Raw genomic sequence first — 15,674 nt, forward strand, 5'->3', positions numbered from 1 at the left:
GAGGTCATAATACTACAAGTTTCACATCGTATTATCACAGTGACTCTTACAGTATTACATATCGTTGCTGTCGGGCAGAAACCAGCTGCCCGACAATCAACTTTTTTATATATTTGGGGCGGTGTAACCGCCTTCTATAAGTGAGGTTTGGACACTGACCAATCCTGCACCGTGATTGGCCAATAGTCTACAACGCAGTCTACAACCCTAACCCTTCCACAGTCAATACAAATCTATACTTTTGCAAAGTCAGCCAATCACATTACAGCTAGTGTCATCACCACTAGCTGTAATGTGATTGGCTTACTTTGCAAATTCAGGACTGTGATTGGCTACCGAAACACATGACACATGTGCAGCCCTATGAATAGCAGTATGGACTTAAAAAAAAACACTTTAGTTCCCGTCACGCTGTGTGTCCCCCCCCCCCCCAGCCAAGCTAACATTGGTCAAGCTTCACGTGACACGTGACAATATGTTGTCACCAATGCTTTTGATTGGCTAGCGAGACGCATGACGAAATAAAATCCTATAAATAGGTGTGTCACTTCCAAAAACCATTTATGTTTTTGGAAGTGAGGTAACATTGGTCAAGCTAACGGGATCAAGCTAACATTGGTCAAGTGACACGTGACAATATGTAATATAAATAGGTAAGACAGGATTAATCAGGAACAGTACTTTCCAGTACAAACAGAGATCACAGCTGAGATCACACAATGCAACTAACTCTCATTACGCAAACTGAAGAAGCAGGAAATCATCGTCTGAAACCTCATGAAGAAGCAAAGGCGCAACGCCGACAGCAGAAGGCCAAAGCTAAGAAACAGAGACAAAGAGCACTTGAATCCCTAAATGACAAAAAACGAAGACGAGCCACAAATGCTGACAACATGACACAGCAAAGATTGCTACATTCTCTGGAAGAAAAAGTACAAGAGTCTGTAAAGAACATCGAAAGGAAAAGAAGGCACTGGTCACAGTATTCAATAGATGAAAGACAACATCAACGAGCACATTACACCAGTAAGAGGAGACGCTACAGATCACTTAAAGAACTAGAAGACGTTCAAGTTGATGAAGCTGGTGCCGCATTCTTAAAGAAGATGTCAGAAAGTGGACCCAAGGTCTCCGCCAGGCCGAAGGCATGGTGTAGAGTATGTTTTCACTTTGTCCGTCCGTGTGTGTGTGTGTGTCCGTCCTGTGAACACCTAACATTGGTCAAGCTTCACGTGAAGTATCACAATATGTAATATAAATAGGTAAGACAGAATTAATCAGGAACAGTTTTACCACCTCGCCTCCGAGGAGCACATTTTCTAGTTTTTTTTATAAATCAGTGCTATTGAACACCCTTTACGTCTGTGTGTGGGTTTTACAAATATTGAACCGACAGACAGACAGACAGACTACTGCACAGCCAGGGCGTACAAACACAGCTTCATTGGTGAAGATCTGCGGGAGATTTCTGACCTCTTGTGACTTTGTCTCCCTCAGTCTTGTGTAGTGACGGCTTCCTTCCAGACCTCATGCACCTCTTTCTGGTGGGGTAGTTCTGCTGTGGTTTGCTTTGTGATGATGGAGAGAGATGTTGTTCCTGGAGAATGGAGACAGGTGGTTGAAGGAGTTAATACCTTGTTGAATTATCGGATCAAAGCAATACCCAGGGACTAAAGCAAAATAAAATAAAATAAAGAAATCTCACTACTGAACATGTTTGTTAGGCCAAGGCCTATGGGCCTTTGTTACAAGCCAAGTGAACAGTTAGTGACTGAAATGTAATCCATTAAAGCAATTCTTTCATTCTGAATGACATAAATATCACACAGCTTGCACTAGATTACTGTATACAGATAAGGTAGGTTCACTAGAGGACACATTCTTTCAATTAGCAAAGATTAGTCTGAATATAATATGACACTTACCATGTCATCATCATTTGGATCATTTGTCACAGTAGATCGCTGAGAAACATATGGTTTCAACCAATCCAGGCGTTGGATGATTGCCAGATCAGCATCTCTCTGCTTCTCCAGAACTTTGTTATGGGCTTTCACGAAACGAGTGCGTATGGCCCTCCATTTATTCTTACACTGTTTCGCACTTAATTTTAAAGTGCTGGAGATCTCATCCCAGCTGTTCTGGCAAACGTCGTTTGTGCTGTGCAGTGCCAAATCTGGTGATGTAGCATCATAAAGATGTACATAGTTCCTGACCAACTTGCAGAGCGTATCTTCAAAACTTCTTGCATTGTTGTTCTTGAAAACTGCAAATGATAAAGTTGAGGTTAAAGTTGAGTTGAAGTTTTCTTTCTCATTCTGGCTCTGGGTGCTTCGTGCAGCCCACAGACAGAAATGTACGCTAAGTACGGACAAAGAGACCCCATCTGTATCGTTATTCGTATGAATGGGCCTTTAATGCTCATTCATACCCGACATAAAGTATGGATACAGAATACAGACGGGGCCTCTCTCTCTCCGTACTCTGTGTACATGTATGTCTATCCGTCGATTGCACAAAGCCCTAGAGCTGATGTGTACAAAGCAGTACCAGAGGAAACTGCAGTGGGCAGTAGTGATCCCCTGCATAACAGACACGTAAATGTTACAGAGCCAAGTATAAATACCAGTGCTATGACTCGGACACAAAGCGCTGGATGTGTTTTTAAAAAAAAGTTGACTTTGCAGATGTGTTAATCTGACCATGAGAAAAACAATTCAGCAGATATCTTAGTCATAACAACATTGAGCAAACAGTGAATATTGTTTTCCCTATGTATGGTGTTTAGACAGTTTTGGGAAACTGTGATGTAAGTGGAGCAGTTCTGCTGTGCTTTGGTTTGAGGAGATGACACTGTGGATGGAATGGTACTGAATCTGAACCCAGGAATCTGGGAGGATGGAACATTAAAGACTTATTCATAAATAAAATAATTTCTCCTGTGTACACATCTTGCTGTGGCTTTCTTATAAATCATTTGCACTAAAACAGATTAGAATTGCAATCAGAATATCACTGGCACGTACATTTGCACCTCTAAGGAATTTTGACTTGGTGGCTTGCTTAATTTACGTCACACTAAGCATAGCAAGTAATTGTTAAACTCACATGAAAAACGATGTAACCTAGAAGTAAGCATAGTCCAGAGATACATTGTAGTTGAAAGTCAAACGAGCATTTGGTTGGAAGCATTGAAAAGGTATGTGCAATGGTTTATGGGACGCGTAGTTCCTTCACTTAAAATGTGTACACAGTACGGTACCACCACATTTATTGGTTTCTCTTTTTTGATCTGAATCAAATGTTTTAGGGTCATGATTCATCACATAGCGGGTTGGCTTGTTTCCAGGCTTTTGAACTTGATATAAGAAGTTTCTGAAACGTCGATGGAGTAAATGAAAGGGAAAATTCAGGGTACTTAAGCCGTTCAAAAAGTGGGCGGTCACAGTTGAGCTCTATTTGCAAAGAAATAATGTGTGCTAATCATTGTCTCCTTTTCCCATCAGGATGGCACACCTGCAACAGATTCCCCAAATCCTAATTGCTGCAGACTACTCCTTTAAAAGCCATCCTGGCCATTGTGTAGAAAGGCACAGACACAGCAACAACCTCAAACTGTAAATGATTATTTAAGCTAGAAAGCCTTTCCTTTTCAGTTATCTTATTTTAGTTACTTTGGCCTGGAGATGGCCGGTAGTTCTATCTTTTCGTTTATAGTTTAGTTCAGAGCTTGTTTTTTTTTCAGTTAGGGAGGGGGAAGCAGCTTCAATGTCCCTATAGGGGGTGGTCTGGTCCCCCCTCCATTCTGTTGAATTGGACCGGCATTTTCCTGATTTCATTATTTGGTAAAGTATTCATATTGAGTTGTTTTCACTCAATGATTTACGTTTATTCTATGGGACATGATGACTGAGTATTTAGAAAAGCGCTATATAAATGTATTATTTAAAACGTTTTAGTAAACAAAATAAACGTGCACATTCTCCCTCACCAGCAGTAGCAACTTGAGAATGCAATGATGGTTCTGGTTGGGTCATCAATGCATCTGGGTCAGGCTCAGCTTGAGTAGAAGAACCTAAGCAGACATAACAGATAATAGGATACAATAAATAATAACCAGAAAACTGTTGCCTTATAATAGTGGCATACTGTATATCAACATTGACAAAAGGATTCAGGGGCCCATTCTTCATTACTTTGCTCCTCTTCCTCAATGCTGTGATCAGACTGTCTGTCTTTGTCCTCCTCAGTCCTGTGTGGTGACAGCTTCCTCCTAGACCTCCTGCACCTCTTTCTGTTGGAGCAGTTCTGCTGTGGTTTGCTTTGAGGAGATGGACAGAGCTGTTGGTCCTGCATGGAGAAGGGAGACAGGTGGTTGAGGGAGATTCCAATCTCATTGAATTGTCGGAGCAATACCCAGGGACTAAAGCCAAAGAAAAATATTTAAAAAAAAACATTTTTGTTACGCCAAGGCCTACTAGGTCTTTATTACAAGCCATATGCTGTTTCTATAGAAACCAAATGGCTGAAAACAGTTGTGGTGACTGTGAAATAGTATCCATGAAAGCCATTATTTCATTCTATTTCAACTATGACACAGCTTGCAGTAGATAACTGAGATGAGTTGGGTTTAATCCTATAGGAGGACAAATTCTGACAAATAGCAAGGATGAAGAACATAAGAGAATATAATGACAGCCAATCACTGCCCCCATGACATTAATTCCGACGGGTGCAATACGTTAGCCTGGGTGCCAGCCTGCTTCGCTGCGTTCGGCGGACTTTTTTTCTCTCTCCGCTTCTCAGTCTGGAATGCCTCCTATCTCCAGGAGGCGGGACACAGCAGCCAAGGTTCCAAACCTACCGTGGCTTCTGATTGGTCTGTGGTGCGGGGCGGGACAAAAAAAACGGTGTGATCGTTTTGATTCGTCATTCGTTTGAACAACATCCAATCAGCAACGACGTTGCCGAACGTAACATATGTAGTTCCTGTGTACTTCCTGTGTAGTTCTGAAAGACGAGTCAATCGGGTGCATTCCAGACTGAGAAGCGCAGAGAGAAAAACAAATCCGCCGAACGTAGCGAAGCAGGCTGGCACCCAGGCTAGCAATACGTTAGTACGACAGCGCATTCCTCCGACAGCGCAGTGCTCCGACATTAAACAGTAAACCCGAACCAAACCCGCACCCTAACCGCACGCGGATGCCACATAGTCGGAGAAAAGGTCTGTCGGATTAACGCATGCCTCCCAATTCCGACACGCCAAGAAAGAGCCCTGATTCACATAGGAGCTACAGTAAACACATTTGGAGAACTGTGCCTCCAACTATTACTAGCTGAATGCTGTGACTGGATGCGTCCAAGTTCCAATGCACCATGGAATTGGCAAGGGGAAAATGTGGGAAACTGTTCAAGGTGCCAAGAGCAGCCTAAGTTTGCTTGGGGATCTAACAGCAGACATAGAAGCTGTCGTATCCCAAGCAACAAAATTCAATTGTGCTTGCTCTGTGCAGCAGAAACCCCATGTAAAACCAAGGCATGTGGTCGTGCATCAGCCAGTTTGGCTTCCGCAATGTTTTTCAAATGTAAAGGGAGATCTGTCTGCAACAATGATAAAACAAAGCAACTTCAAGTCGAATATTCTGATGAGGAAAGAAGTTGATGTCTAACCGTCATGCAAGTTGAACTACAAGTTGCACGCATTAACTAGTGTATGAGCCAAAATACATAATATTTTGCTTGTTGATCTTATTTTGGTTTGGTTTTTCCCATGCTCTGTTTTGATGTCCCACTTCCTACAGTAATTGATTGATTAGCTCCTGCTGTGTGTCTGCTCATTACCTTTAGTTTATGTCAGGTGTGTCTCGGGCGGCCAGGGCATTCAGTGAGAGAAAGGGGGTGAAGTAGTCGCTATAATAACTAGAGAACGGTTTATTCTCGTATATTAAATTACATAACACCACCTTTACAAAAACTCAATACGCCGCAGCATACCCCACTCTGTCCTGTTGAATGTTCATAGGCCATTCATTGGCCCAAGAAAATTCCAGTAGTGTATTTTTGTAATACAGAGGTATGGTCACATGAATGTACAGTATGTATATAGACAATATTTTAGGCCAATAAAAAAATTATTAAAAAAAAAACCTAGTTGAAGATGCCACATGTTTTAAAATAAAAGACATGTTTGCTGCTGCCTAGGGCTGCTTCTGTTCTGTCCCCGAAAATGTAACTCCCCGGCTCCACTCACCATGGCTGCTGCAACAACAGCAGAGTGAAGCGAAGCAGGCAGACACCGAGGCTGCTTGGCGAAGTTGCTGTGCCCTCCTAAGTGCAGAATCAGAGTCAGTTGTTATTAATACGTTTCAGATCAATCAATGGATAATAAAGCCATGTCTCTGCCTCCGGTTTGACTAGTCCTGTTGAACTAATCCTTTAAACCGTTCAATAAGCGAGTGGTCACTGTTGAGCACTATTTGTCAACACACATACATACACTGAGACGATTTCCATATCATTTTTAAACCAGATCGCTAGCAGAGTGAATAGCATCACTAGCCAAAATAAATAACCAAATGTCTGAACATTTTAATTGAGATCTGAATGATAATATAACAAACAAACCGTCTTTGTCCTCCTCAGTCCTGTGTCGTGACAGCTTCCTCCCAGACCTCCTGCACGTCTTTCTGTTGGAGCAGTTCTGTTGTGGTTTGCTTTGAGGAGATGATGCTGTGGATGGAATGGTACCCTGACTCTGAACCCAGGAACCTGGGAGGATGGAACATTAAATAATGCATAAATAAAATAGTTCCTCATCTGTACAGATCATTGTTGGGGTTGTCCTCTTCTGCTTCTTAAAAAAAAAAAGATTAGATTTGCAATCAGAATTTCACTGGCCCGTACATTTGCACATACAAGGAATTTTGTCTCGGTAGCTTGCTTACTTTACGTAATACTAAACATATCAAGGGAATTATAAAACTCACATGAGAAACAATGCAACCCAGATGTATTCATTTGGGATGACTAGTATTGTGTTTATTTGTGTGAAGGTAGGTCCAATATAATGAAAATGTCCAGCACTGATTAGATGTCATTTTACATTATATACTGTATATCACCTAGAATAGTTAATGTCAGGAAGTAAAGGAGAATTACTTTTTAGCATTGAAATGCAATGAGTCTCATCGTTGTACAATTAATTATGTATGCAATCATTAATAATTGACCATGACCTCTGATGACCAAATTACACTGAATGCCTAAATGAGTTAGAGATAATATATTAAATGTCTATAGTCTCGTGTTTGATTTGATTATGATACAGTGTATATTGAGTCACTGTAGATCGACAAACAGCCTCATTAAAGTAGTTTTACAGAGCTTCTTGGCACCATTTATGAATTATCACATTTTACAGCAATGTCATTTAGTGTAAGTTTGTTATTTCCAGGACCCTTTTAGTGGACAAATATGCAGACTGAGTAGCCTGCCCCAGCGCGTCTGATATCTGGTCTAGAGGGGCGGATTCAAAATCTCCGGTGAAAACCGGTGAAAACAATTGGTTCACTGATCTGTGCGCCCGCCCCCCGCGCCCCTCCTCCTCCCCAATGTGCAGCATTGAGAGCCCTGACGTCACAACATTTGGAGCGACGCCCACTGCACTCTATTTGGTTGGGGAAATGAAAGGTTGACTCCCACTTCCTACGCCAAGAATGTGAACAGCTTGGTCCAATCGTCCAGGCTCTTATTTTTTAGCAAAACGCGAAGGAAAATAAAAGCCTAGAGATCGAGGCTACAGACAGGGTGACTCACATACATACACACAGACAGCCTAATTACAATAGTTTCAAATTCACCTCACAGTTCAACTAATGAGTGTAAAAAAAACAACTGCATTTAACATCATGCATTATATACACAGTATGATTTTACAACATACATTCTTTGGCATTACCCTGTTCAAACTCCAGTGGTGCACATTCCTCGAGGCGAGAGGGTGAAGCACTGAGCAACGCTGCTGTCTGAAATGAAACAAGGGCAACCTATTTGTAATTACAAATTAAAATGGTAATAATACAGTACATCAAATTGTGCTATATACACAAGCTGAAATATCGAATCAAACACAACAGGGGTTAAAGCTAATAATAATAACAACATTTTACATTCTGAATGACATATTATACAGAAGAGGAAGGTAGGTTCACTACTAGGAGGTTCCAACCTGAAAGCGCCCATACCCCCCCATTTTACATAGCAAGCAGTTAGCTATTGTCTCGCCACCTTAGATTTTTTGCGTTGGCTATTCAAAAATAGCAGATATACAAGCTCACAGCGCGTCCCTTTGTGCTACACTGCGAGCTTGTACATCTGCTATTTAAAAATCACACCCAGTGTGAAGTGGGCGGTGTGGTCACAGTGGTCATCACAGTGATGGAAGTAATTCACTTAAAAATCACACCCAGTGTGAAGTGGGCGGTGTGTGGTCATCACAACATGACTCACTTTAAAAAAAAGGATTTTAAGTCAATACTGCTATTCATAGGGCTGCACATGTGTCATGTGTTTCGCTAGCCAATCACAGTCCTGAATTTGCAAAGTCAGCCAATCACATTACAGCTAGTGGTGATGACACTAGCTGTAATGTGATTGGCTGACTTTGCAAAAGTATAGATTTGCATTGACTGTGGAAGGGTTAGGGTTGTAGACTGCGTTGTAGACTATTGGCCAATCACGGTGCAGGATTGGTCAGTGTCCAAAACTCACTTATAGGGGGCGGTTACACCGCCCCAAAAAAACCCATAAAAGTGTTTTTTTTAAGTCCATACTGCTATTCATAGGGCTGCACATGTGTCATGTGTTTCGCTAGCCAATCACAGTCCTGAATTTGCAAAGTCAGCCAATCACATTACAGCTAGTGGTGATGACACTAGCTGTAATATGATTGGCTGACTTTGCAAAAGTATAGATTTGCCTTGACTGTGGAAGGGTTAGCGTTGTAGACTGCGTCGTAGACTATTGGCCAATCACGGTGCAGGATTGGTCAGTGTCCAAACCTCACTTATAGGGGGCGGTTACACCCCCCCAAAAATGTAAAAAATCATGAAAGTATGAGAACTACTGATTTAGAAGGCATTTGTAGAATCGGCCTCAGGTCTTATAGGGTTAAGAACACATGTGACCAGCTCAGGTCCTTGCTGATGTGAACCAGAGGAACCGGCAGCGGCTCACTTTCCGCTACAGCCCTGCTGATGTGAATGAGGGCATGTGCTCTCTGCAGCTCTCTGTAGATGGTGCATGCATGCAGCAGGGTGTCCCCCTAGTGGCAATAATCTGGATCATAATTGACAGTTTTTTGTGTGTAAATTGTAATAGCCTGTACAAAGGCATACCTATGACCGATATTTGTGCCAAGTTTGGAGGCAAATGAGCAACTGGTGTTTTGAGGGAACCTTAACACAAACAGGGCTCTCCAATTCTAGTAATGTAAGATAAGATGTAAGATATGACACTTACCCTGTCATCATCATTTGGAACGTTTGTCACAGTAGATCGGTGAGAAACGTATGGTTTCAACCACGCCAGGTGTTGGATGATTGCCAGAACACGCGTGGAATCGGCTCCACTCTGCTTCTCCAGAACTTTGTTATGGGCTTTCACGAAACGATCGCGTATAGCCTTCCATTTATTCTTACACTCTTTTGCACTTAATTTTAAAGTGTTGCCGATCTCGTCCCAGCTGCTCTGGCAAACGTCTGTTTTGTTGCGCAGTGGCGATGTAGCATCATACAGATGTGCATAGTTCCTGACCAACTCACAAAGCGTATCTTCAAAACGTCTTGCCATGTTGTTCTTGGACACTGCGAATGATAAAAGTTAAACGTTTTGTTTAAATTGTCTCTCATGTTCATCTGATCGCGCAGCCTGCCCACTGAGCTATATAGTGCCTGGAAAGAAGCAACACAAAAGCAGGGTAAACTAGAATGCTATCTGGCCCTAAACAGAGAATATGCAGTGGCAGAATACCTGAGCACCGTGACTGACCCAAAACAAAGAAAAATCTTAACTAGGTACAGACTCAGTGAGCACAGTCTTGCGATCGAGAAAGGTCGTCACAGGCAGACCTGTATCCCGAGAGAAGACAGACTATGCACCCACTGCACACAAAATTAAGTGGAAACCGAGCTACACTTCCTAACCGTCTGTCCATTGTACCAAGACATCAGACACATACTTCCCACAGATTACAACCACACACAGAGATTTTGAAAACATGACCAATGACAAAAAACTCCCATATCTGCTGGGCGAAGTACAACAATGTGCAAACACAGCAGCAAGATTCGTGAGTTGCTGTGATAGGAGAAGGATATCAAACGGAACACAACCACCCTAAAGACAGATCATTGTGTATATTCCTAAACTATACCTGCACCCAGTGATCTTGGTACATAGAAATTGATCTATTGAAGATTCTGACTTTCAAATGTACATATTTTGTGTTTTGATTGTATTGCTGTATTGTTGTATTGTGCTTTCTGCTTTGGCAATGTAAACGTATGTTTTCTCATGCCAATAAAGCCCTTTGAATTGAATTGAATTGAATTGCCTGTCCTTTGCTGTGTTCTGTTCTTGTTTCAATGGATCAATACAACCTCCTACACTTTCCTCTGCTATTTCTACATACAGTACGTATTCCAAAGCTCTGGGGCTTTGTGAACAGCCGATGAATAGAAATGTACACCGAGTACGGACAGAAAGGCCCCATTTGTATCCGTATTCATACTTTATAAATGGGCCTAAAAGACCCATTTGGGCTCTTAGGTGCAGGGGTAAAGCACCTGTCCACCACCACGGAGTCTAGGGGTTCGAATCCAGGGGTTCGGAATGATGAACGGGAGGAGTAGGACAGAGGCGCTACATCCTCATGGTGGGGACTCCTCACTGGCAGGTGAACCAGTAGGGTAACACAGAAACATGTGGGAAGGACCATTTCTACCTGATGTAAAGTACAGAAACGGCTACAGACTGGGTGTCTTCGTACCCACTCTGCATACATTTCTATGCGTTGGCTAAACGAAGCCCCAGAGCTTATAAATACGTATGTACGGAGCAATACCTGAGGAAACTGTAGAGTGGCAGTAGTGAATTCCTGCAAGAAGCATAGGGCAATGGTGGCGAGTATGTGAATAAATACACGTGTAATTTGTAAAGGTATGCGCAATTGTCCCTCACCAGCAGTAGCAACTTGGGAATGTGATGATGGTTCTGCTTGGGTCATCAATGCAGCTGGGTCAGGCTCAACTTGAATAGGACCTAAACAGACAATAAATAATAACCAGAAAACAATTGCCTTATAAATTATAATACTGGCATACTGTATATCAGCCATGACAGCATACCGCAGTTTTCCGGAAGCCATTCTTCATCACTTTGCTCCTCTTCCTCAATGCTGTGATCAGACTGTCTGTCTTTGTCCTCCTCAGTCCTGTGTGGTGACAGCTTCCTCCCAGACCTCCTGAACCTCTTTCTGTTGGAGCAGTTCTGCTGTTTGCTTTGAGGAGATGATGCTGTGGATGGAATGGTACCCTGACTCTGAGCCCAGGCACCTAGGAGGATGGAACATTAAAGAGTTATTCATAAATAAAATACTTCCTCCTGTGCACACATCATTGTTCTTGTTGTTTTTCTCAAAATCTACCCCCCTTAGCGTTGTGAGCTTGTAGAGCTGCTATTTTCGGCGGAAAAGAATTGCACATCTACAAGCTCACAAACGCGTCAAAGTGTGATGCGTTGTGAGCTTGTAGATCATCTAATTTCGGCAAATGTTTGCCCCAGAATTGGTGGCCTCCCTGTGGCAACTCTAAGGACCATAGGGTTCCCGGACGCCCTGTTGACCCAAACTGACCCATGGTCACTCGAACAACACTGTGAAGTGCAACGTGTACAGTACCTGGGGGAACACGTCAAATTGAATAAAGCTTCTAGCGACACAAGGGATTAAACCTGAAAGCCGAGCGATGCAACGTCTAATACTCCGGCGTGCTATGGTGTCGGGCACCGAAAGTAGCCGATCTACAAGCCCACGTGACGTGTTGTGAAATTATAGATACATTTTGTGCATCATACCAAAGGTTCCTACCTATAAATTCCTACCAGTACTACTACTACTACAGTGGGGATATTCAGTCGTCATTGTAAAGTAACGTTGATTGCAAGTCTTGCATTTATACAATCATGTTGTGCCTTTTATCATTTATAAGTTCATCACTGTTTAGTCACAGGCCCCATTTAAAAGTACTGGTTTAGCATCTGTATCGGATAAAACCCAAACGTTACCCAACCCTATGCATTACAGTATAATCCAGTATGATTTTACAACATACATTCTATGACATTATCTTGTTGTGTGTGATGGTCTAACAGCGTCTTTAGTTGGGCTGGTTCAAACTCCAGTTGTCCACATTCTTCCAGAAGAGAGGGGGCAGCACTGAGCAACTCTGCTGTCTGAAATGAACAAGGGGAACCCATTTCTATTTACAAATAAAAGTGGTAATACATCAAATTGCATTTTATACACTAGCTCACAACTCTGTGTCCCATAACTGCTGCAGTGTCTATTCCCAAAGTGTCCATGAACAACACACTCATTCTGACAATACCCACCCATATACCCTACTCTAAAGGCAACCTAAAAACAAATAATTGCCAGTGAGGGATATGGTGTGAATCTTTTCCAGGCGCGTGGTGTGAGGTCTCTTGAGTGCATTTAAAATGTTTATTTGGATTGCAGGACGATGACAGCAAAACAAAAGCCGGGTGTTTAACTGATAACTACTGAAAACAAACGAAAACACACACGGTTGAAAAACTGTATGGCTTCCCTCTGTGATTCCCAATCCCTAATGCTGTGCACCTGTGACACCCCAAATAGGCTGTACCCCGCAATTGGCTGAGTCCCCGCCTATGCCCAGGTCAATTCAGTAGTATCTCAGCACCTTCACATACAAATACTAAACCACATCAAATTGGCTGCAACACCTACTGTAGGTTCAAATAACATGAACCAAAAGGCTGGTATTACACTGTAAGTCAAGTATACAGTCTACAGTATATTTTTCAATATGGTACCTGTTTGATGTCTGGTAAAGGCAGCAGTTTATCCAATCTGGAGATGAATTCCCACACCAGTGTCTGTAAGTCTGCTTCGTAACAAGGACCACTGGGTGTTGGCTAATGACGTACGGGGAAAATGGCCACAGTGTGAGTGTGAGTTAACCTTAAGTGTGAGTATGGTCGACAGGAATATGAAGACTTCAACATCTACTAAATCATTTTTAAACAAAAGCCCATCTCACCCTTGCTCTCAGACTCAGTCCGAGCAGAAGGTCAACCTTCTCTCTGTGACTCAGCAGGTGGGGAACCACCTCTGTCACCAACTGCACCAGCTCCTCCACCTTCCCATAATGCATCACGTTACAATGCTGAACCACCTGCCAGGCAAACGCTGACATCAGACGCAAGGTTGGAACCATAAGAGACAAGGTTGAGCAGGTCAGTTGGCCTCCTGTAAGTGGGAATGAAGGAAAGGTTGTCAGGGACAGCGTGGAACACACAACATGATTATTACAAATATTGTTGGTCCAAATTAGATGGAGTGTAATTGTAAATAATGCTATAGTGCAGGCAGGGGTCTTCAACGTTTTTCAGGCCTAGGACCCCTTAGCTGAAAGATTAAGGAGGGAATAACCACTTCACCTATATTGTGTAAAATTGTGATGTAGATTCAACTTTTTCATAGATTCATAGACTATCATCAGTTTTGTGTAAATTCATGTTTATTTGTTTGTTTACACATCTTTTGTATTAATATGTTGGATTCATGCTACACATCTTTTGTATTAATATGTTGGATTCATGCTAATTTTCAGACATTAACCATTTTGCCTTAATTAAGACTTACTTAGTAGACCATGTACAGTAGACCTTTGGCTCTGTACATGGTCTGCTATTTTGTTCCCTATTGCGTACACCAAACCTCTTCACCCAAAATAGACGTTCTACAAGCAAATGTTACCACAGGAATAGGGATGCTAGAGTTCAAGTTGTTAATGTAAATATATATATACATATACATATACATACATACACACACACACACACACACACACACACACACACACACACACACACACACACACACACACTCTCTGAGAACCCCTTAGGGGTCCCGGTCCGGACCCCCAATCGAAGACCCATGCTCTGGTGGATTAACTGACCATACTGGTGGTGGTCTGGCATGTTTAGTCATTAACGATGACTCACAGTCAGTGGTGGAAAATGTATTCACATTGTTTACTTAGTAAATTATATTTGCCTCTGAGTAAACGTATCAATACTGCAACGCAGAAATACTCTGTTACAAGTACAAGTCTGGTATTCAGAATTTACTTGAGTAAAGGTACAAAAGTATTGGCATCGAAATGTACATAAAGTACCAAAAGTAAAAGTAGTCATTATGCAGAAATCTTCCATTTCATGTTTTCAAAATGTATGTAGATCAGCTATTTTCAAATAGCCAAAGTCTATATAGGGCTGAAGTGGTTCATGTATGTTTTGTAATCATATTTTAAATCCGCAAAGTAACTAAAGTTGTCCAATAATTGTAGTGGTGAAAAAGTGCTATATTTGCCTCTGAGATGTAATGGAGTAGAAGTAAAAGTACTGAAAATTGGAAATACTCCAGTTAAGTAAAAAAGACCTCACAATTGTACTTAATTACAGTATTTGAGTACATGTACTTAGTTACTTTCCACCACTGCTCACTGTATACAGTAATCTATGACATTACTGCCATCTTCCAAAGCAATGCAGCATACTGTAGACGTAGATTGTTGAGGAAGCCATTGAGCCAATACTTGCAGAAGGCTCAACAGTAAATTCATTTTAGAAAACAAAAACTGACATCACACAAAAAGGTTGAAAACATATTGACAAGGTTGAGGTGAGCTTGTAGATCAGCTATTTTCTCACAACACTGTTAAGTATAAGGCTTAAATGCTTAATGGGAAATTAATACTATACAGCAGTTGCAACTTGCAACCCTAGTGCCTTCACTATAGCCTAATATAATAATAATACAAATAATAATAATAGCCTAATAAAATAATACAAATAATAATAATAATAATAGCCTAATAAGCTGCTCTTGACAGATATCCATTATCTTTAGCTTATTATTAAAATCACTGTTGATATTAATTGATGCAGTTTCTTACCAGCAGCATCATTAGACCTTTGTTGATCCATATTCCTCGTTCAAATGACACTTTTTACATTAGTATTTACAGTACAACGTGTAGTTGTTGGTGGAATTAAAGTAACTGCAGCTAGTTAGCCTGATGCTAATGTCTGTCACACTGAACATTGTCCTGGTGACTGGGTTTAAAGTCACTACACACATAATATTTTATCAACATATTGTGTATATCTTTGATAAAAGGTAATATTTAGTAGTTTGACACGTGGAGGAATCAGAACTCAAACATTCATTGTCAATGTTTACATCTCCAGCTGAACTGATTTCCGTGTTGCCATATTTTGTGAGAGAAATGAGCAACCAGGTCTAGGAAAACAAGCACAAAAAGAAGCGAAGTCGGCAAAGAAGCGAA

At 41.6% G+C, this 15,674-nt stretch overlaps 1 protein-coding gene across 1 annotated transcript in view; it reads right to left on the minus strand.

The window, feature by feature from the left end:
• LOC311040306 (uncharacterized protein) overlaps nt 1–15,674 on the minus strand; it is a gene marked incomplete at its 5' end in the record, with an annotated part of 40,734 nt that overhangs the window by 10,940 nt on the left and 14,120 nt on the right. Inside the window, 12 exons of the mRNA XM_084050507.1 lie at nt 1,474–1,597; nt 1,926–2,266; nt 3,992–4,075; nt 4,197–4,350; nt 6,251–6,327; nt 6,625–6,768; nt 7,958–8,024; nt 9,520–9,863; nt 11,239–11,319; nt 11,406–11,612; nt 12,390–12,510; nt 13,135–13,236. Coding sequence (XP_083906633.1) covers nt 1,474–1,597; nt 1,926–2,266; nt 3,992–4,075; nt 4,197–4,350; nt 6,251–6,327; nt 6,625–6,768; nt 7,958–8,024; nt 9,520–9,863; nt 11,239–11,319; nt 11,406–11,612; nt 12,390–12,510; nt 13,135–13,236 — 1,846 coding nt within the window. The remainder of the gene's footprint in view (nt 1–1,473; nt 1,598–1,925; nt 2,267–3,991; nt 4,076–4,196; nt 4,351–6,250; nt 6,328–6,624; nt 6,769–7,957; nt 8,025–9,519; nt 9,864–11,238; nt 11,320–11,405; nt 11,613–12,389; nt 12,511–13,134; nt 13,237–15,674) is intronic.

The sequence above is a fragment of the Gymnoscopelus microlampas genome (genome assembly GCF_963454915.1).
Source record: "Gymnoscopelus microlampas genome assembly, chromosome: 23".
Classification (NCBI taxonomy): domain Eukaryota; kingdom Metazoa; phylum Chordata; class Actinopteri; order Myctophiformes; family Myctophidae; genus Gymnoscopelus; species Gymnoscopelus microlampas.